Here is a 23,268-nt window from a genome sequence, read left to right as displayed (position 1 = left end):
TGAATATTCACGCCCTCCCTTGAACCCCAACACTCTGCGATGTGAGAAAGAGCTGCTCCTCTTCTGAGAAAATGAGTGTGATTTTTATGAATTTTGAAGGGGAACTATCTACAACCCGAACAGATTAAGAATTACCTTAAGTTGCTCATTTGCTCATCTTTTTTAAGAGGAAGGAGGTATACTACAATTAAACTATCATGACTTAGGAATGAAAAATATTTATTTATTATTGACTGTACATGCATTATACAGACAGAATGGCACATGAAAGCGAGTAAGAAGGTCAATGTACATACTTGGCTTTCTGCTAGAAGGTTCCCATTGGATTCCAAGGTTTTGAGCCAGGCTCTGCGATAATACTTGTGCCACTGCCATTGGAAGACCATACTGTTTTTCAGAGTTGAAAGTGTGTGGGAGACATTTGAGAGAGTGCACAAAGCTAGTTATTATTTCTTAATCATCACCACATATCATCTCAGTTCCCTAAGTAGAGCCTCACAGCATCAAAAGATGGCATATGCTCCTTCTCACTTCTTCCTTGCAACTGGGCCCAAGAAGCAGAAAGCCTCTCTTCCTATGTGGCATCTCTCAGAACTTGATGCTCTCACATGGAAACATAAAATACAAGCCATAAAAGGCTATGCCCTGATTCAACTCATACCAAACCGAGAATAAATTCAACTTACTACAAATATGCCAAGAGAGGTCTCGACTGAATGACGGCTATTGGGATAAGCTGGTATAATATATTCTGGCATCGATCAGGGTTTAGATATAGTTGGTTCGGCTTTTTGGGTGCTGTTGCCAACAGGCGTAAGGATTTCCTTGATATAAATGAAGGTACTGGAATCCAAACAATGAGACTAAGGAAATATTTGTTTCAATGAATTCTACAGAGATATAGGTAGAAGGCATAAAGATGAAAATTTACATAGGGAGAAAACAAAGATACTTATTAAATATAATCATAAACTCTTTGATTTAAATGAGTTAAACCTAACATGCATAGGAGAGCATGATAGCTTAAAGTTATCGGGAAAGGAATAGTAAGTTTATAAAAACTTATCCATAGATGTGAAAAAAATCTCTGGACCATTCTTTGGCATGCATTTGCCTGATAAACATGAAAAAGCATCATTATGAAATGAAGCAATACTTCTTTTCTAACACCAAAGACCACTTTGGGTTCCACTTACTAATAAAAATCACTCATACCTTATTCTTATGTCATTGTCATTTTAAACAAGCCTGAGAGGGATGGAAACTAGGCCACAGGGAAGAAAGAGGTCAGATGCAAAGATAAAGCTCTACTTTAGGAAAATTGATCAAATTTACCTCATTCACACCAACTCCCCTTGTGCGAGAACAGACACCTCCGAAGTAACTCAGACTGCTTCTCTTATAGTGGAATGTCATACGCCTAAAGACAAAGGAAGTGTATCAGGAAACCAACACAGTGACCATCATACACACTCTCCCAAGACACACCTACTCCCTCTTCTACAGTGAACACCCCAAACTCATTCTTCCTCAAGAAATCAAAAGCTACATTTTAAATACCTTTAGATTTATGTTGTCATAAATACCTTTAAATTTATGTTGTGTGAAGCAATCTCAGTTGAACAAACATTAATCGAGCACCTACTAAGCACTGACCGATTATTATAAATTATTATACATTGCTGATTATAGACTGAGAGAAAAAGAAGTAAAGAGCTAAGGTGAAAGGCAAGGAAAGAGGAATCTGGTGGGTCTGATTCCAGGACAGAACCTTGGAGGACTGTCTGAAAACAGCTTTGCCATGAATGGAAAAGGAAACCACCTATTATATTGAAAGACCATATGGTCATCCTTTTCCTCAATGATAAAATCTCAATTTCATTCAATGGTTCACCTCCAAAGACTATATTTCCTGGCCTCTCTTGCAACCCTCTCTATGTGTGGCATGTGATTAAGAGCCAGGATATGATTTGTTGGTAAAATGGATATGTGAAAGCTTTCAGGAAATCTGCTTTAAAAGAGCTAACTCAGCTGGAAGGAGGGCTCTTTTGAACTCCTCCATGACTATATTCCTGGTGCCTGTAATAAAGGCTGGTGCACCAGCAGCCACCTTGAATCATGAGTTGACCTGGAGGATGGAAAGTGTGAAAGTAAGAACGTGCTCTGAAGGTAAATCTTATGACCATGGAACCACCATCCCAGCACCAGCCAACTTACCTCCCTGCTACTTACATAACCAGAAAGAAGAATCAATTCAAGATCAGTACACTGACATATAACTTAACGGATACAATAAGGGCATAAAGATCAAAGACCGCAGGTACATACGAGATGAGGTGCACAGCATCAGCATGCTGTTTGATACGCTGCCGGTATTTGGAGAACTCATGGAGCATCTGCACAGGGTTGGTGGTGATGTCAATATGATCCTTCTCAGTCCAGGTCTCTACAGCCACCAGGACAACCCTGGTATTGAGCTGCTCCTTGTAAATCTGAGGGTATACAACAGGACAGGTGCAGGAGGAAAACACTGGGTCAAACATGCACAATCAGTGATTCAGAGTCAGTGGAAGGACAGGAGGGGAGGTGAGAGGAGAACATGAGGTCACAATTAGCTCATCATAAAGAATCTTCTTTCCTTTCTCATTTCCAAGAACAAAAATAAAGAAAGAAAGAACAATCACACAATTCAGCCTCTCCTACAAGACTATTTTAATCCCAAATCAGCACATTTATTGGCCAGGCATCTCACTAGGGGATGGACAGTAGGGATGTCAAGATTCTAAAGTCTGGACATAAATTCATAACAGCGTTCAGTAAAATCACTCTCCCAAAGAGTGGCTGGAGCCTGACCTACTGGCTCGTAGTGCAGTACGACCAGTCAGCCCGGCAGGATTGAAACAGATCACTAAGTCCTTGGACCAGCGCCCAACAACATGGCTTACTTGTCCTTGGAGGCCCAGCGCCATGACACGTAAAAGAACACTGGGAGGGAATCCTAGATCTGGGCCAAAAGAGGGAAAAACAGATTCATATCACCCACTTCCCCCTCACCATAGGGTGGCCTCACTCCCAGTATTTAAACTGTATCTTTCTCGACTTTTGGCCCAGATGCTAAACAATTCACACAATTAAGCAATTTCAAAGATGGCTATCATTTTGTCCTATTTTCAAGCTAATTAAGAAAATAATGGGTGATCTTTGAACACACTGAAGAAAAGGAATATCATCATGCCTAAATCAACCCGAGCTATAATGATTTTACAACAAGCGAGTTAAATGTAATGTCTTTTAAAGATTAGTTAGCCAGCTTCAGAACCCAATTCCACTTGGCAAGATGTGGTTCTATTCAATCATGGTAGAATGACCAACACAGAGATGCTACCAAGTCAACAGCTTTGGCAACTTCTCTTTTCCATATTCACTTATAGTCTTCTTCTGAGAAGACTGCTGACAAGAGCTGAAATTACAGCAGATTAATAAACCAGGTGTAAACTGGCTTTCAGAATTTCAATCCTAACTCTATATGGCTCACTATGACCATCCACCTGTATTATACCGTTACTCAGCTGTGCCTACAGGTATATGTTGTGAGTATTTACGTGATGAAAGGTTTGGGGACTGTTTCAAAGGCAGTTCTTTGGAGGAAATAAGTATCATTTAGATAGTTGGCAATTCATAAAAAGTTTTTTTTTCCCAGTTAAGAGGGAACATACCATAAATATCAGATAAAAATAGATTTAACTGAACAAAATAGCACTTTACATTAGAAAACAAAGTAGTATGCTATATTTAATCTATGATTAGCCAAACTGAACTATTTATTGGAACATAACAAATAATATTCACATCTATGTAATTCTACCTAAATCAGGAAAAAGGAAGAAAATCTTAAACATTATTCTCTGTAACTTACAAAATGAGAGGGGAAAAAAATATCAATATGAACGATTTATAGAGCTAGAAGTCTTTGTAAGGAGATATATATCTTACTGTTTCAAATTAATTTTATTTGGGGGACTGCACTTAATTCTGTCATCTAGAAATAAAATCTGAAGCATTCACTACTAAGAAAATAAATGTGAGTTCTTAAAAAAAAAAAAAAATACTCCACCTCAATCAATTAGCTCTCTTGCAATATATTTAAGACAATAAGCTCAACTGGTCATCATTAACAAAGTCTCATTTGCCAAGTGTAATTTACACTCTTTTTAGCAGTTAATTTTCTCTAGTGTTTTTGTCCCTCTAGGCTGGGTGACAAAGAGGTCTAGACATCACTTAGAAGCAACACTAATGCATCTTTGGCATACCGAGAATGACCCAACTGCCCCCAAAATTTTGATAACACTACTTTTCGTGGAAGCAGACCATATATGTTTATCAGGCAAATATATGGAAATTTCTTAGCCAGATGAGCTTAAGGATGGTGTTTTTTATAAACCATCCCGTCTTGGGAAAATAGGTTCAAGAAAACTGGGATACTTACAGAATCCACAAGGTTGACCACGGACTTTGCGAAGTTATTGGTGTGTGCATGAGAAGAGCGATATTTCTTATACTGGAGGGGGGAAGAGGATAAACCAGTCACTGCCAAATCATAATTTAATGGCAAATTTCAAACTTCAGTAAAAGCAGACACTTCACAGCAATAGTACAAATAGGGATTAAAAATAGACAATTCCGCTCGCACCATGTTGGATATAGTGGTGTTTTTTTGATTTCTCTATTAGGCAGCAAAACTCATCTAAAACACCTGTACCAGTTCCAAGTATGGAGAGAACCTGTAGAAATCTGTGTGAGAAGCTTTATACCCGAGAAATGAGTAGTTCATTCAGTCTTAATGTCTACAAATGCAATCTTCTTGTGTTCACCGAAACAACCATTACAGTTTACGAAGGGCTTAGCCAAGAAATTTAGTCCCAACTGGACACCCTTCTCCCTCTAAACTCAAGACCAGACACTGACCAAGAAAATTTCTTAGGCAGCACTTTAGATACTGGCCATGATATAGAACACATTTTTTTATACATTTTAGTATATTTTTTCAGAAGAATGCCTCCTCCAAATGAAGCCTTGGCTTTTGACTGTTCCAAGTCAGAACAAAGGAGGGACAAAAAGTAAAAATGAAGTGCGTGGATAGTTTAAGATTGTTTATGGTTATTTATGATTATTTAAGAAAATAAATAAAAATAAATTAATAGAATAATTCCATAACAACATCTGGAGGGCTACAGTTTTAGCAAAGAATACTGCACAGTATGTCTTTGAGAGGACATTTGAAAACTGGAGTCTACCACAGGGGGATCACGCCCTCTACTGAGGAAAAAGGAAAACATACTCAAAACTACTGAATCAGATTTGCACCATAAATCTTTAAAACCTGTCTTTAGTAACATATCTTTCATAAAGATTAAAAACGGTTCTACTCTGGAAATCCATGAAATTCTTTTTTTTTCCTCCTCTGCCCACTTTCATACTATAAATTTGTCAGGCTCTCTTCATTTCATTCTCTCTCTACCCCGGTACTACGTTTTTTTTTTAAACAAAGAATATATGTCTTCATGCTTACATACCTGGTATTTATTTTTTATGATACTTCATACAATGACAACCCATGACAAATGTGCAATAAATCAGTACTGTGTTATTGGTAGCATTCACTAATTTATTACCATTTTGCATTTATAACACTTACTATGATGTGAATGTTTATATCCCCCCAAATTCATATGTTGAAATCCTAACTCCCAAAACGATGGTATTAGGAGGTGGGGCCTTTGGGAGATGCTTTGGTCATGAGGCAGAAGGCTAATGAATGGGATTAGTGCCTCAAAGGAAGCTCCAGAGAGCTCCCTTGCCCCTTGCACCAGAGGAAGTGGGGACAGAGCGAGGTGCTGCCTATGAATCGGGAAGCAGGTCCTCACCACCTGCTGGCACCATGATCTTGGGCTTCTCAGCCCCTAGAATGGTGAGAAATAAATTTCTGTTATTCATAAGCCACCCAGTCTGCGGTGTTTTGTTAGATCAGCCTGAATGGACTTGGACTCAGAATGGACTCAGACTTGATGTTACTGCTGCCACCGTGCATCATAATCTGACCCAAACTGTCTCCATGTGTTCTTTAAGAGTAAACATCAATCTGTGCATGTAACTGGGCCAAAAACATCATATTGATCTAAGAATCTTAAGGCACTTTAACAGGGTTTTCAAACCTGGCATAAAGAAGTTGCTGTAAATAGCTAAGCATTTTAAGTTGTCCAGCAAATTCCACACGCTAAAAAATTTCAAAGATATTTTTTAAAGTAAAAGCAAAAGCCTCAGCATTAAGTTCCTTTGGGGTGATGACAATATTAAAAGTCTTGACATTAAGAAGCACATATTACAAAAAGAAATGAAAAATATTAGCTGACACCTATTCTAAGGCAGTGGTGTTATATACCTATGACAATTAACTTTATTTTGCTTCTGAACATTAATTTGTCCATTTTGGAGACTTCTTTTTGTAGTATAATGATCATGGGAAAATATGACATGCAAGTTAAAAAATTAATGAGGTCTTTTTTGATGTTGCGATGTTTTTCACTTATTTCATATTTTTAATTTCCATGTCTCTGATTTCCTTTATAGAAAGCTCCCTCTGCTGTGGGGTAAGTGAATTAGAAAGGGTCAAGCATGGAAGCAAGAGTCCAGGTAAAAGATAATGAAGGCTGGACATCTGCAGAGAGAAGTGGGTGGACACACTGTGAAGGTAGGGTTCCCAGGAATTGCTGATGTATAGGATGTGGAAGGTGAGGAAAGAGAAGAATAAAGGATGACTGCCAGGTCTTGAATTTGAATAGCTGGGGGAATAGAGGTGACATTTAAAATAATGAGAAAGACTAGGTGAAGAGAAGCTTAGGACTAAGGGATCAAGAGTGCTGATTTAGAAATATTAGAGATGCCTATTCAGTACTGAAGCTGGCATGCAAGTAGACAGTTGATACATAAGTATGGACTCAGGAGGCTAGAGGCATAAAGTAGAGAGCGATGAATTTAAAGTCATGATATATATTTTTTAAGATTTTATTTATTTATTTTGAGGGGAGAGGGGCAGAGGCCGAGGGAAAGAGAAAATCTCCATCCGACTCCCTGCTGAGCTCGGAGCCCAATGTGGGGCTCGATCTCACGACCCTGAGATCATGACCTGAGCTGAAACCAAGAGTTGGATGCTTAACTGACTGAGACACCCAGGCGCCCCTAAAGTCATGATATTATTTAAAGTTGAGACTGGAAGTGTTCACATTGGCAAGAGTTATAGAGAGAAAAAAGAGCCCAAAACCAAGCTATGAGCACTCCCATAATCCTAGAGGCCAGATGCAAAAGACTAAGAAGGAAGGGCCAGTAAAGTGGGAGAGCTGTTGTGTCAACAGAAGCCGAAAGATGAAGAAAATGTTTCACATAGGAGAGCATAATCAACCGTGTCCACTGCGGCAGCACGAAAGAGAGTGAGATAGCACAAAAGAGGACAGCTAGGGTACCCATGAGATTTGTTCACTTGAAGTTCCACTTAATTGAGCAGCTAGGATTTACCAGGATCTATAAGTGTTTCTCCTACAACAAATATTTGCTCCTCACAACTCTATGAGGTGGGTTTTATTAGACCATTTTAGAAATGTGGACAGTGAGGTTCAGAGAGGACAAAGAACTTATCCAAGATCACACAGCTGGAATTCAATGCCTACTCTGGGTTGAGATAGGAGATAAACTTTTCCAGCTAACAATTCTGATAAAATAGTTAATGTATATTCCCAAGAAATCACAGTTCTTGATGAGAACTCGTAATTTGTTAATGTGCCCATAAAGTATAGTGGTTTTTAAATAGGGTTCAAATTGAGATTTAAATTGAAAAATATTTGAGCGATAACACAGTTGCACTCGGACTTACACGTATGGATACAGCAAAAATGTAAGCAAAACTTTTCTCGTGCACTTTAAAATATTTCAACCAATTTTCTATTAGAATAAGGCTTTTCATATTTATATGTAGCTCAAGTGGCTCAAAGAAATGTTTGCAGACCCTTATCAAGGCTATAATTGGCTTACAAATTAGGTTCCACCAGCTAGCTACCAAGATGCTTTCTACAAAATTGAGGGATTTTCCTTTCCTAATTGAAAGCCACCGATAACATGATGCTTGTTCAAAATAAGGTGTCTGCCTTTTTTCAGGAAGCCAATATTAGGTGACTCTGAATTAAAGAGATTAGCTTGAATGTGAATGTAGGCAAAATGTTTCTATTTCCTGCATGAATGAGAAATAATTTTGCATACAAAGAAAAATGTGCAATCTCCATTTACGATAAAACTTACTTTCACATTTTGTGATCACTGAAAATAATTTACATTTAAAGTGCCAAATTTATTTTTCCTTCCTGAACAATTACAACCCTTAAAGAAATTTGCTTTTTGAAAAAAATTAAAATTGGAGCTTGATTTTCAATCTTAGGGTGACAGTTATCAAAACAATTGTGTTGCCTCATCTAGCAAAAGATTGTATGAGGATGAGTCATTTCAAGGATGATCATTCTAAAAGCCAACAGCAGAACTCCAGGTATTAAAAAAACAGATGTTAATTATTCTAGTTCAGTTTTACCTTCAAAATGTGAATTTCAGGACTCTGACCCATGTTCTGATTTACTACTTCTTTGTGGCAATCAAATTCAAAAACAATCTTCATTTTCTTCATTTCATATAAAGCACACCTTAAAAAAACTTTTTTCTCACCTCTCAAAAGAAAAAAAATCCTTATAAAATGACACACTTATGTGGGACTAGGATGTAACCTGGTCTCAAAGCAAAAGGAATATTCTGTCCTATTAGCCCAGATGTAATGTTTATTTAAATAGTAGAAATCACTTAGGTAATTTCTTTCTACTTTAGGTATTATTACTACTCGAAAATAAAGCTTTCTTTTTATTTAATTTCTTACTATGTATTCCTTCCAAGTTTATCAGTGAAAATTACAGTTCTTTTATTCTAGTTTCAAAGATAGATGAACATATCATGACTAGTTCTCTCTCAATTTTAATAACAATAATAATAAAATAATTACCAAGGTTTACCATTAACAAATTTGCTAGGATAGAGAAGGTAACTTTATCACAGAATATATGGTATAAAGTGCAGAAAATTTCCATATGTGAAAATGATATTGTAAATGGGAGGGTGCTGTTTTATAGTCATAAGATAAAGACAAGGTTATTTAAATGCTTCCATTTAAAAGGATTAAAATATAAATTCAAAGTATATAATATTTTTTAAAAATTATTGTTTCCTATTTATACAGTTACTGATACCTACTCTGATTGATGACAGTTTTAGAGTATGGTGGAAGGAGATGTGGACATCAAAGTCATGGGCTGAGAAGGGTTCTCTTCATTCCCAGCTCTCTGTGAAGGTACTTTGTGAATTTAGAGGCCTTGACCGTATCACAATTATTCCTTCCACTACTTTAAAAGTATTTGCATAATGGATATTAGAGAAAGCGGAAGTGTCTAACGCCACAGTTTCATGCCACAACGCTAAGGACTGAGAAGTACCTACAAAAAATTTCAATGTCCTAATCAACAAAAATAGTTCAGATGAAAAATTATCTTGGGGTTTCAAGCAAATGTCCTTCTGAAACTCTTAGTTTAGCCTTCATTATCTAAAATGGCTGTCTACACATTTGGTTTTCCTTCTGACCAGAGAGGACCTCTCCTCTGCTTCTTCTAACATATATCAAGCAATACATTTAAAAGCTACTGGTAAAGAAAATAAATCTGCATATATAATTAACAGGTATTCCACTGAATAATACTCAACATAACTGAACCAGTACTTGGCAATTAGTAAAAAAAGTCTGCTAATGTAGAGAGTCAAATAAAAGTTTAAAAATAAATTAAGTCACCATATTTTTTTTTTTTTAAAGATTTTATTTATTTATTTGACAGAGAGAGACACAGCAAGAGAGGGAACACAAGCAGGGGGAGTGGGAGAGGGAGAAGCAGGCTTTCCCGTGGAGCAGGGAGCCCGATGTGGGGCTCGATCCCAGGACCCTGGGATCACGACCTGAGCCGAAGGCAGACGTTTAACGACTGAGCCACCCAGGCGCCCCTAAGTCACCATATTTTTAAATTTATGGTTTCAAGGCCTTTTCTCGAGTAGGGTCTACTAATAGAATTTCACACTGTCATTTTACCCTATCGTTTACTAATCTAATTTGGCCTCCTTAAAGTAAAACAAGGACTTAATGATATATGCAAAGCAATCTGAATTTTTGTTGCAATCTTTTACAAGTTTGTCACCCATACCTGACTTTTAAGTATTTCTTAAAATATTCTCATCTTTCCAGAAATATAACTCAGTTTTCATAAAAAACAACTACTCTTTGTCTTGGTTTATACAATTTCTTAAATTAAATTATATAGTTACAACAAGAAGTACAACGAGCCTACACGGTCTCGGAGGTGCAGCAAAGGGGTGCTGGAGCCAGCTCCCAACAGTTCACAAGAGCGAACTGGATGCAACTTTTCCCAGCTCCTCATTTAGTGAGCTCACTCCAGCAGCTTGAAATCAGCCATGATGGGAGTATTTACATCACAGGTATCAGTAACCATTATAAATCAAGGCTTTTTTCCCAGAGAGCTAGATGTTAAATATTTAAGCATACCCCAAGTGTTGGTTATACTAGCAAACACCCTACTGGACAAGACTCTTTAGAAAGCTCTAGGCTTCAGCGAACCTGTTTTACAAGGGACACGATTAAGTAAAACATGGTTAAGAAAGTTTCTACTCGGGGTGCCTGGGTGGCTCAGTCGCTTAAGCATCTGCCTTCAGCTCTGGTCATGATCCCCGGTGTCCTGGGATCCAGCCCTTATTAGGGCTCCCTGCTAAGCAGGGAGCCTGCTTCTCCCTCTCCTTCTGCCCCTCTCCCTGGCTCATGCTCGCTTTCTCTCTCTCAAATAAATAAATGAAACCTTTAAAAAAAAAAAGTTTCCACTCTATTTTCAAGAACAGCCAGTGGAGGCAATAATTATTTTCCATGTCTTTTAAATGTTATTGAGATGACACATTAAATCACACTGTACTTTGACATAAGTAGCACAATATTACTCATCTTTCCAAAATTTAAAGAAGATAAATCATCAAAGATTGTCTCTTTGGATATGCCTTTATTATACATCTTCACTTCCTATAATTACATTTGCCACAAGTCATAATAATTAGTAAGAAAAAAATGTTCTCAGAACAAAGACATGGAATAAAATTAGAAAGTAGTGGCCAAATACATAGAAGAAGAAAAGTAGAGGATAAGAATTTTAAATGAAGGTATGTAAAAGATGTCAAACAAATAGTTCAATCCATTCATCATAACCACTAAATATTCATCTATTTATTAGAGTTGTGAAAATTCTATAAAGCCCAGTGTTTCCAAACACCATGAAATAAATCAAGTCATTCAATAGTTCCAAAGAAATAAAGCATCTAAATATATTGGCCCTAATAAGTAACAAATAATGATTCAATATACAGTGAAATGTATTCTTTCTTAAGCAAGCTGCCAGGCCTAAAACTCACTGATTCTTTATATTCTTACCGTTTTGTGATCATTAACAATCATAAGTTCCAAATATTTCATTTCTTCAAACACACCGCGAGATGGCTGTGGAAAATAAAAATATAGTCAGAATGGTGGTGGATATATCTCTGATGCTGACTATTAACTTATAGATTGACTTTGAATTTTTCAAAAAGAACGCTTTGCTGCCTACTTTATAAAAAAACACCCTGGAACAAACTTGCTAAGCAAAATCGAAGACAGCGACTGTAAAGTGTGGATAAACATTCAAGTATTCAGAAAAGAACTGTATTTAATTATCATTAAAATAGGGGCACCTGGTGGCTCAGTTGTTAAGCATCTGCCTTCAGCTCAGATCATGATCCCAAGGTCCTGGGATCGAGCCCCGCATTGGACTCCCTGTTCAGCAGGAAGTCTGCTTCCCCCTCTCCCACTCCCACTGCTTGTGTTCCGTCTCTCACTGTCTCTCTGTCTAATAAATAAATAAAATCTTAAAAAAAAAAAAAATACTCATCAAGATAGAGAAAAGCCTGTGTTATTTTTTTTTAAGATTTTTTTAAAGTAATCTCTACTCCCACTATGGGGCTCGAACTCATGACTCCAAGATAAAGAGTCGCATGCTCCTCCAACTGAGTCAGCCAGGCACCCCCAGCCCATGTTATTTTTATATGATTTTCATATGTAAAAATATCCTAGAGAAAAGTGTACAGTATAATTCTGCTAAAATAAATAAATCTCAATTTCTTTGGCATTAAAATGTGGTAAAAAAGATTCTTATCTACTTAAAACTTCAAAGGAAATCTACTTAAAGCTCATTTAATAAGAACAGCATAGTATATGTGGAAAACAGCTATCAATATAGTCAAAAGAAACATTAACTCACTGGAGTGAAATTTTAATAATAATGTACTAAATCTTAACCACACAACTTCTCAAAGGAACAAACATTGATAATTACTATTTTCTAAATGCTTCTAAATTTTGATTATTCCTAGATAATTTTAAGAGCAAGTGCTAAGCATTTTAATTATCATTTGGACTTTCTTTTTTCGTAGTTGAAAACCAATAATGATGACTCTTTTTTTCTTTACGTACAAGGTCACTGATCAGTTTATATTTGATAGGGGTGGACTGTAGTGAAATGTCAGTAGCCTATATAAAACTTATTATTACCAACCACATCTTCAAGAGTGAGAAAAAAAAACTCTAAGTAAAAAAACAAAATTTGTATCTATAATCACCATAACATGAAGACAGGCTCATAAAAGAGAGGATGATTTAACCTGTAACTAAGTTTCTGATGACTGGTGGTCTAATTTTTTCACAAAAAAATACATTCAGCAAAACATTATCTAAAATGTGCAATTTTCAGTATAATTACTCATTAAGTTATCTAGTAAATTACCATGTAATCTATATGCTGTGGAATTAATTCTCAGTTACATAGCATTCACCATGTAATTACGAAACAGTCCCCATCATTACAGCTTTCTAATCTATTATGAAAAAGACTAGGAACATAATTTCAGTTACAAAGCTCCTATACATTTATCAATACATGGGAGCTATCCTACAGTTGTTGATTATATAATTACATGATTCTTATTTGGTAACTGTCATGGTACCAATGGTCAAATAGATCCTCAAGAAAACATATCCAGCTTCAAATTTTGGTACAACAGAGCTTTCAATTTGAAAGAGCTACAAATAGCCAACATTTCAAAACCTAATACTACCCCTTACTTTTTTGGTGAACAAAAATGCTTCATAATGTTATATAAGCCATATAAAAAAAAGTCTGCTGTACTTTTAATAGAAAAAATGCACTGTACTTTTCATAAGAAAATGCTTTGAAAATGAAGCTAAAATAATACATTCCTTATATGCCATCAGGGTTCATAGGACACTGTAACCAGTTTACATCAAATAGAAAAAGCTGAATAAAAAGCAATATGCCTACAAGACGCAAGCCATAGGAGGAGTTTGGTTTGTTGTTTTGGTTTGTGAAAGGATGTTGCCCAAATCTCAACTGCTTTAGATATACTCAGATACGATGTGATTTCAGGCACACAATTTCACTGAATGAAGTGGCCCCACCTATGGTTCAACGCCACACTCACATTCACTGCTCTCTTCCTTCTCCTTTTCAACCATTGTAATTCAGACAGAAAGGGCCACTGGTCTCTGCTTTCCATACCTGTGTAAAAGAAAAGGGAATACAAAAGTTTATACTTGACTGCAGTTCAATGGGAGTATGTTTTTAAAATATGTGAAAGTACCAAAACTAAAGCAGGAAGAAATAGAAAATTTGAACAGACCAATTACCAGCATTGAAATTTAATCAGAAATCAAAAAACTCCCCCAAAATAAAAGTCCAGGACCAGATGGCTTCTCAGGCGAATTCTACCAAACATTTAAAGACGAGGTAATACCTATTCTTCTCAAACTATTTAAAAAAAAATAGAATCGGAAGGAAAACTTCCAAATTCATTCTATGAGGCCAGTATCACCCTGATTCTAAAATCAAATAAAGACACCACAACAAGAGAACTGCAGACCGACATTCCTGATGAACATAGATGCAAAAATCCCCAACTAAAATATTAGCAAACTGAATCCAATGATACCTAAAAAAAAAAAAATCATACACCACAATCAAGTGGGATTTCTTTCCAGGACACCAATGTGGTTCAATATTCCCAAAACAATCAACATGATATACCACACCAACAAGAGAAAAGATAAAAACCATATGATCACTTCAATAGATGCAGAAAAAGCATTAGACAAAGTACAACATCCACTCATGATAAAAGCCCTCTGCAAAGTAGGGCTAAAGGGAACATACTTCAATATAATAAAAGCCTTATATGAAAAACCCACAGCCAACATCATACTCAAGAGGGAAACACTGAGAACTTCTCCCCTAAGGTCAGGAACAAGACAAGGATGTCCACTCTCACCACTTTTATTCAATAGAGTACTGCAAGTCCTGGCCACAGCAATCAGACAACAAATAAGAAATAAAAGGCATCCATCTTGGTAGGGAAGCAGGAAAACTCTCACTATCTGCAGATGACATGATACTGTATGTAGAAAACCTGAAAGACTCCACCAAAAAACTACTAGAACTGACAAATGAATTCAGTAAAGTCACAGGATACAAAATCAACGTACAGGAATCTGTTGCATTTCTATACACGAATAATGAAGCAGCAGAAAGTGAAATTAAGAAAATAATCCCATTTACAATTGCACCAAAAATAATAAAATATCTAGGAATAAATTTAACCAAAGAGGTGAAAGACCTGTACTCTGAAAACTATAAAACACTGATGGAAGAAATTGAAGATAACACAAAGAAATGGAAAGACAATCCACGCTCGTGGACTGGAAGAACATCTATTGTTAAAATGTCTACGCTACCCAAAGTAATCTACAGATTTACTGCAATCCCTATCAAAATACCAAAGCATTTTCCATAGAACTAGAAACAACCAACCCTAAAATTTGTATGGAGCCACAAAAGACCTCAAATAGCCAAAGCAATCCTGAAAAAGAAAAACAAAACTCAAGGTATCACAATTCCAGACTTCAAGTTATATTACAAAGCGGTAGTGATTAAAACAGTATGTTACTGGCATAAAAACAGACACACAGATCAACGGAATAGAATAGAAAACCCAGAAATAAACCCACAATTATATGGTGAATTAATCTTCAACAAAAGAGGAATGAATATAAAATGGAAAAAGACAATCTCTTCAACAACAGCTTCGTGCAAAAGAATGAAACTGGATCACTTTCTTGCACCACACACAAAAATAAACTCAAAATGGATTAAAGACCTAAATGTGAGGCCTAAAACCATAAAAATCCTTGAAGAGAGCACAGGCAATAATTTCTCTGACATCAGCCATAGCAACATTTTTCTGGATATGTCTCCTGAGGTAAGGGAAACAAAAGCAAAAATAAACTATGGGGACTATCTCAAAATAAAATGTTTTTGCACAGCAAAGGAAACAATCACCAAAACTAAAAGGCAACCTACTGAATGGGGGAAAATATTTACAAAGGACATATCCGATAAAGGGCTAGTATCCAAAATATATAAAAAATGGATACAACTTAATACCCAAAAACCAAATAATCCAATTAAAAAATGGACAGAAGAGGGATGCCTGGGTGGCTCAGTCAGTTAGGCATCCAGCTCATGATCTCGGGGTTGTGGGATTGAGCCCTCATTGCGCTGCACGCTGGGCATGGACCCGGCTTGGGATTCTCTCTCTCCCTCTCCCTCTGCCCCTCCTCTGCTGTACATGCACTCTCTCTCTCTAAAAAAAAAAAAAAAAAGATTATAAAAAAAGGACAAAAGATATGAACACACATTTCTCCAAAGAAGATAACCAGATGCTCAAGAGACACATGAAAAGATGATCAATATCACTCATCATCATGGAAATGCAAATCAAAACTATCACCTCACACCTGTCAGAATGGATAAAATAAAAAACACAAGAAACCACAAGTGTTGGTGAGACTGTGGAGAAAAAGGAATCTTCCTACACTGTTGGTGGGAATGCGAGCTGGTGCAGCCACTCTGGAAAACAGTATGGAGGTTCCTCAAAAAGTTAAAAATAGAGCTACCCTACAATCCAGCAATCACACCACTAGGTATTTACCAAAAAAATACAAAAACACTAATTCAAAGGGATATATACACCGCTATGTTTATTGCAGCATTATTTACAATAGCCAAACTATGGAAGCAGCCCAAATGTCCATCAGTAGATGAAAGGACAAAGAAGATGTGGTACACACACACACACACACACACACACACACACACACACAGGAATATTACACAGCCATAAAAAAGAATGAAATCTTGCCATTTGCAACAACAGAGATGGAGTTAGAGAGTATAATGCTAAGCAAAATAAGTCAGTCAGAGAAAAACAAAAACCATGTGATATCACTCCTAAGTGGAATTTAAGAAACAAACGAAATGAGTAAAGGAAAAAAAAAAGAGAGAGAAAAAGAGACAAACCAGGAAAACTCTTAACTATAGTGAACAAACTGATGTCTACCATAAGGGAGGTGGGGGGGGATGGGTAAGATAGGTGATGGGAATTAAAGAGTATACTTATCATGATGCAAAAAATAAAATAAAATAAAATAAAAATATTACGTGAAGAAACAGCAACATTGATAGCATACATCATCTCAAAATCAAAATAAACTAAGGTGAAAAAAGTATGCCGGTCACTAAATATTTCACATTCTCATGGTCGCAAATCTAATTCTGTTCGTAATGTACAAATTATAATTTATAATTCAAATATTATTTTCTTCCAAACATCATCAAAAATGTAACGAGCCATTCAAGGTTCATTAGAATATGCATATCTGACCTACAACCACCTGACCCTGAGTATCTGAAAATTTAAGAGAATTTCACTGTGCTTAATTCATTTTAGATTTAAAAATAATGTATGGCATAAGCCTTTGCATAAATTATTGAAGACTTTTGGCATTAATGTACAGAAGCAATATCACATACCCCAATAATCCAAAAGAAGCTTTTGTCAACATCAGTGTGCTTAAGATACCTCAGGACCAGAACATAAGAGCAAGACAATACAAATTGTCTAAAAAGCAGTAAACTGTCAGAGAAATTTAAGGATGAGCCTCATTGCAAATCACCATTAAATTTAGCCACACTGTCTGGTTCTAACAGAGGTTTACTCCTGGGCTTCTTCTTTCAGTATTTCCATCGGCAACGACTCTCCAGGCCTCATTCCACACCAGCCACAGTTCATGCCACTGCCCACCCACACGGCTCACTGCAGAGCAATTTCACCTCCTGCATGCGCACTGAGTTCCCCCAAGGCACGGCTCCTATTACATAAAATAAAATGGCCATCTTAATTAAAACTTACTGAGATTCTTCATTTGCTTAGAATATTGTGCTGCCAAGGTTTTCTGGATTATATGTGGTCGACCTGTGCTTTTCTGAAACAAAACAATTGTGGACCATTAAAAAGCAAGATGTGATCAAGCTTCTACGGAAGAGTGTTAGAACTTTCTCCAATATCCTTCTTAAAATGGGAACATTTATATGCTAATGTTTTAGCTATCAAAAATGAAAAGTATGTCTTATTGAAACTTTAATTTTTTAAAAAATAGAGCACCATTCAATTGCTCCAGTGTAGATAAAAGCATAGTTTTATTAGCTACTCTGAAACAGCTTTCTTCAAAGCCATGAATAGGAAATTCACAAGAAAGAAACATAAATGGTCAATGAACGTATAAAAAAATGATGAATGCTTTAATACTCCTTCAAAATGCAAATTTAAAAAAAAAGATATACCAATTTTTCCCATCCTGTTGGCAAAGGTTTTAAAATTATAATAACCATAGTTATTATGGTTTCAAGGTAAAAAGCACTCTCATACTCTGCTGATAGGAATAAATTGGGAGCATAGTTCAAAGAGAAATTTAGCAATGTCTATCAATGACCTTGAAAATATTTATATCCTTTGCCCTAGAAACTACACTTCTAGAAACATCTTATTTCCATTCCTATTATTTACTATCAGCTTCCATTACTGAGCACATACTATGTGCCAGACACTGTTAATGTACACGTTACCTGATTTAATCCTCACAAGAACTCTATATAATGCATATATCATCTTTATTTTACAAATAAAAATACTGCAACTCAGAGAGATCCATCATTGAGCAAAAATTCTATTACAGAATAATGATTCAATTTATTTTAAAAATATATAAGAACATATCATTGAAAAACTGGAAGAATGTATACTAAAGGTGAAGAGAAGTTTCTCTCTCCGGGATGGGATCATGGAAAATTACAATGTAGTTAAGTATTTGCTTATTTTGCTTTTCCAAATTTCCTATGATGTATTAGTTTCATAAGCAGAGAACTAGTTATTTAAAAAGTGTTCTTAATAGATTACATATGAGACTCACAATAATTAAGAGTTTTGCTATTCACTGCTTGAGAGATAACATGAATTCTTATTAGAAATAATCCATCCATATTACTTGACTTACTGTAAAGCATACTAAAACCAGTAATAATAAACTAAACATCAACAAATCTAAATTCAAGTTCAGTAAATTCTTAATTCTGGTAACAGGTGAAATGATACTCAGAGCAATGAAACTCACAACTGGATTAGAAACACAATTTTAAAAGCCGACTAAAGTTTCAAGCACTGTTCCTTTCCCTCTCCTCATGGTGAAGATGAAGACAGATTGTTACATGAACAAAAGGTAGGGAGTAAGGAAGAAAGCAAAAGAGAAAAGGGAGTAGGCATGAAACACTCGGCCCCTGAAGAACATGATTATGGGTATACCAATGTAAAACCAATGCTTTAAATACTACGACGATAACAGTTTGTACTGATAAATTTCTTCAACAGTTTATTAAACATACTCACATACATTTCTTAATTCAACAAACCTGCAAAACTGCCCTATTGGGGATGCATTGAAAAAAACCATCTTATTTTACATATTTGAAAACTATGAGGCTTAGGGAGTCGTTATTTGGGGTTTTTGTTTTGTTCTTTGAGGGTTTTTTTTTAGCATAACAGGGCCATTAATCAGCACAAGAAATCAAAGTCAATTGTTTGTGTACCAAGTCAAATAATCTTGCTGTATACAAGTTATTTACCTACCACTAGAGTAGGGGAAAAACATTTTACTTAATCAAAATGACTTTATCTAAGGGTGGTTGTCTTCATTATCCAGTAATTTTTATACTTACTAGTTGAAAAATGATACAGGTTTAAGCAAACATTAAACATTTAAAGTTAAATGACACTTCTGTCTCAAATTTGAAACTTACTCCCTATTTATACATACATTGCCACAGCAAAAAATGTTTGTTCAACTGTGATGATCAATAGTCTAAATGGCTAGTACCTGGGTCAAAACTTATTTTACCTAGGGGTGAAATCTCTGAAGATAAAAAAAAAAAAGTTTTCTGTGCCCCATCAAATGACTGCAATATTCTGACTTGATCACTCTCAAAATACTATTTTCCCATTAGCAGTTCTTCTCACTGGTATGATTTCCCTATTTCCACTTCTCAGAGCCTTCATCTCCTACCACTCTCCCCTTTGTCCACTCCTGTCCAACCTAGCTGGGCCCCTCAAAGTTCCTACAACACACACTCCTGCCTCAGGGCCTTTGCATTTGCTCTTCTCCTGGAATGCTCTTCCAGCTCCCTAATTTCTTGAAAGTCCTCCTTCAAAAGTACCATCTCATTTTGCTCTTCCTTGTAAATCTACCTCCTTGGCTTCATTTTTTTTCTCCTTAGCACGCTATCTAACAAACAGTATGTAATTACTTACTCATCCCGTTTATCCCTGTCTGCCCCTGTAGACTATAAGCTCCATAAAGCTCAGGCTCTATGTTTGTCTTATTCACCACTTTAACCCCAGCACCTAAAATAGTACCCAGTATGTAGTAAGCCCTCATTACAATACCTAATGAATACAGATCAAATTTCAGATTTGTTTTCATTCTATTAGTGAGCAACACTAGTAGAGTATATGATTCCTTTTTTAGTCCAATTTTATTGGGATATAATAATACGTAATATTGTATAATTTAAGGTGTACAGTATAATGATCTGATATATGCATATATTGCAAAATATATAAGTGTAGTTAACATCCATCACATCACAATTTTTTCCTTGTGATGAGGACTTTTAAGATCTACTGTCTTAGCAACTTTCAAATATACAAAGATACTATAGTCACCAAGTTGTACATTACATCCCAGAATTTATTTATCTTATACCTGGAAGTTTGTACCTTTTGACCTCCTTCATGCATTTCCCCCACTGGCTTCTGATAACCACTAATTTGTTCTCTGCTTCTGAGTTCAGTACTTTTAGATTCCACATATAAGCAAGATCATAGAGTTTTTGCCTTCCTCTGTCTGACTTATTTCACTCAGCATAATGTCCTTATGGTTTCTTATCTAGGTTGCTGGCCTGTGCACGACTCTAAACATTATTTTCTTCCCTATCTCTAAAGAAAACTAAATGCTATCTAATATAATCATAGTTCAACTACAAATTTTCCCACTGACGACTCTTATAAAAGTTAAGTATATGCTTATAGGCATACAATTATCTAAAGAAGAAGTGAAAATAAAAGCTAGTTCAAAGGAAAAGAAGTGGGTCAGTACAAAACAAAATGTCCACTCTGCTCTATAGACTGGAAAGAACTGCCTTCACTTCCAAAAACCTAGATTTATTGCCTCTTATCATTCCTTACTGGTATGTGGCCTGGTGTGACGAGAAAAACAACTTGTATTTTTCTGAGTTATTGCCTAGGCATTTTACAGCATGATAACGCTGCTCACACCCAGGGTCTGGACATTTCGATGAGAACTTGAGTTTAGGGCAGAAAACAGGAAACAACAAATGTTGGTGAGGATGTGGAGAAAGGGGAACCCTCTTACACTGCTGGTGGGAATACAAGTTGGTACAGCCACTCTGGAAAACAGTATGGAGGTTCCTCAGGATGTTAAGAATAGAGCTACGCAGAGAGAAGGAAAGATGGCAGAGGAGTAGGGGACCCTATTTCAACTGGTCCCCGGAATTGAGCTGGATATCTACCAGACCAGTCTGAGCACCCACGAAACCAGCCTGAGATGTAAGAAGATCTGGATCTCTACAAACAGAATATCGCATGCGGTTAGTTTCAAGGTACGAAGCGGGGAGCCGTGATTCCGCGGGCAGATATCAGAGGATAAACGGCAGCGGGAGGGAGCCTGGCCATGGGGATCCTACACCGCCGGTGAGTGACAGCCTCGCTCGCTGGGGACGGGCACAGACTCGCAGACCGGTAGCAGCGGGGAAAGGACTCTAGGGCAGCCCCTAGGGCAGAAACCCAGAGCGGTGGGGTCGCGCCTGTGAACTGCAGCCCCCAGGGCAGAAACCTGGAGCGGCGGGGTCGCGCCTGCGAACTGCAGCCCCCGGGACAGAAACCGAGAGCGAACTGGGAGCGGCTGATGGTTTTAGAAGCGCAAAGGGCAGAGACGTGCCCCGACCTGGAGGCAGGACTGGGGGCGCTGCGGAGGGGCGCACAACCCAGGCCGCTGCAGTTTATAGCAGCACGGACAGAAACAGAGACAGTGTGGCCTGGAGAGCTCACTGAAGAACAGACTGCGATCTCTCTGCTCTGAGGCAGAGGGTTGGAAACAGTCTCTTCTGCTCTGACTCGTGGAAGAGACGCAGAAAGCCACAAGGGAAAGCCACCAGAGAACAAAAGCCCCAAAAACTGATTCCCGCTGAGCCCATCCCCCACCACAGGGGGGCAGGGCAACTCCGCCCAACCAGGGTTGCCTGAGTAACAGCCGTGGCAGGCCCCTCCCGCAGAAGACAGGCTGAGAAAACAAGAGGCCAGCAACCCTAAGGTCCCAAGAAAACAGGTGCATCTTGCTTGGGTTCTGGTCAATAATTTGGACTCTATACATTCCCTCAAACACCCATCAACAGAATGACTAGGAGGAGGAGCCCCCAAAATAGAAAAGACTCAGAGATTATGACTTATGCTGCAGATTTACAAATGGATGCAGATATAACCAAGATGTCGGAGATGGAATTCAGGCTAGCAATTGTGAAGACAATGGCTAGAATGGAGAAATCAATTAATGGCAACATAGAGTCTGTAAGGGCAGAAACGAAAGCTGAATTGGCAGAACTTAAAAATGCTATCAATGAGATCCAATCCAATCTAGATAATCTAACAGCTAGGGTAACTGAGGCAGAAGAACGAATAAGTGACCTGGAAGACACTATAATAGATAAAAAGGGAAAAGAGGAGGCCAGGGAAAAACAACTCAGAATCCATGCAAATAGAATCAGAGCAATAAGTGACACCATGAGGCGTTCCAATGTCAGAATAATTGGAATCCTGGAGGGAGTGGAGAGAGAGAGAGGACTAGAAGATGTATTTGAGCAAATCGTAGCTGAGAACTTCCCTAATCTGGGGAATGAAACAAACATTCGCGTCCTAGAGGCAGAGAGGAGCCCTCCCAAGATCAAGGAAAACAGGCCAACACCCCGGCATGTAATAGTAAAACTTGCAAATCTTAGAACCAAGGAAACCATCTTAAGGGCAGTTAGGGGGAAGAGATTCCTTACATACAGAGGGAGGAACATCAGAATAACGTCAGACCTATCCACAGAGACCTGGCAAGCCAGAAAGGCCTGGCAAGACATATTCAGGGTACTAAATGAGAAGAACATGCAGCCAAGAATACTTTATCTGGCAAGACTGTCATTTAGAATGGATGGAGAGATGCAGAGCTTCCACGACCGGCAGAAACTGAAAGAATATGTGACCACTAAGCCGGCCCTGCAAGAAATATTAAGAGGGGTTCTATAAAAGGAGAAAGACTCCAAGAGTGATATACAACAGAAGTTTACAGGGACAATCTATAAAAACAACGTCTTCACAGGCAACATGATGACAATTAATTCATATCTTTCAATAATCACTCTCAACGTGAATGGCTTAATGCTCCCATAAAACGGCACAAGGTTGCAGATTGGATAAAAAGACAGGACCCATCCATATGCTGCCTACAAGAGACTCATTTTGAACCTAAAGATA

General features: G+C 37.3%; 1 protein-coding gene across 1 annotated transcript in view; it reads right to left on the bottom strand.

Moving 5' to 3' along the window:
- Window positions 1-23,268, bottom strand: part of ADAM23 (ADAM metallopeptidase domain 23) — a 174,106-nt gene that overhangs the window by 47,174 nt on the left and 103,664 nt on the right. Inside the window, exons 7-13 of the mRNA XM_036107978.2 lie at window positions 17,539-17,611; window positions 13,717-13,793; window positions 11,615-11,680; window positions 4,487-4,558; window positions 2,329-2,492; window positions 1,336-1,420; window positions 297-387 (exon numbers count right to left, since the gene is read on the bottom strand). Coding sequence (XP_035963871.1) covers window positions 297-387; window positions 1,336-1,420; window positions 2,329-2,492; window positions 4,487-4,558; window positions 11,615-11,680; window positions 13,717-13,793; window positions 17,539-17,611 — 628 coding nt within the window. The remainder of the gene's footprint in view (window positions 1-296; window positions 388-1,335; window positions 1,421-2,328; window positions 2,493-4,486; window positions 4,559-11,614; window positions 11,681-13,716; window positions 13,794-17,538; window positions 17,612-23,268) is intronic.

The sequence above is a fragment of the Halichoerus grypus genome, chromosome 4 (genome assembly GCF_964656455.1).
Source record: "Halichoerus grypus chromosome 4, mHalGry1.hap1.1, whole genome shotgun sequence".
Lineage (NCBI taxonomy): Eukaryota > Metazoa > Chordata > Mammalia > Carnivora > Phocidae > Halichoerus > Halichoerus grypus.
This window is presented reverse-complemented; position numbering and strand designations above follow the sequence as displayed.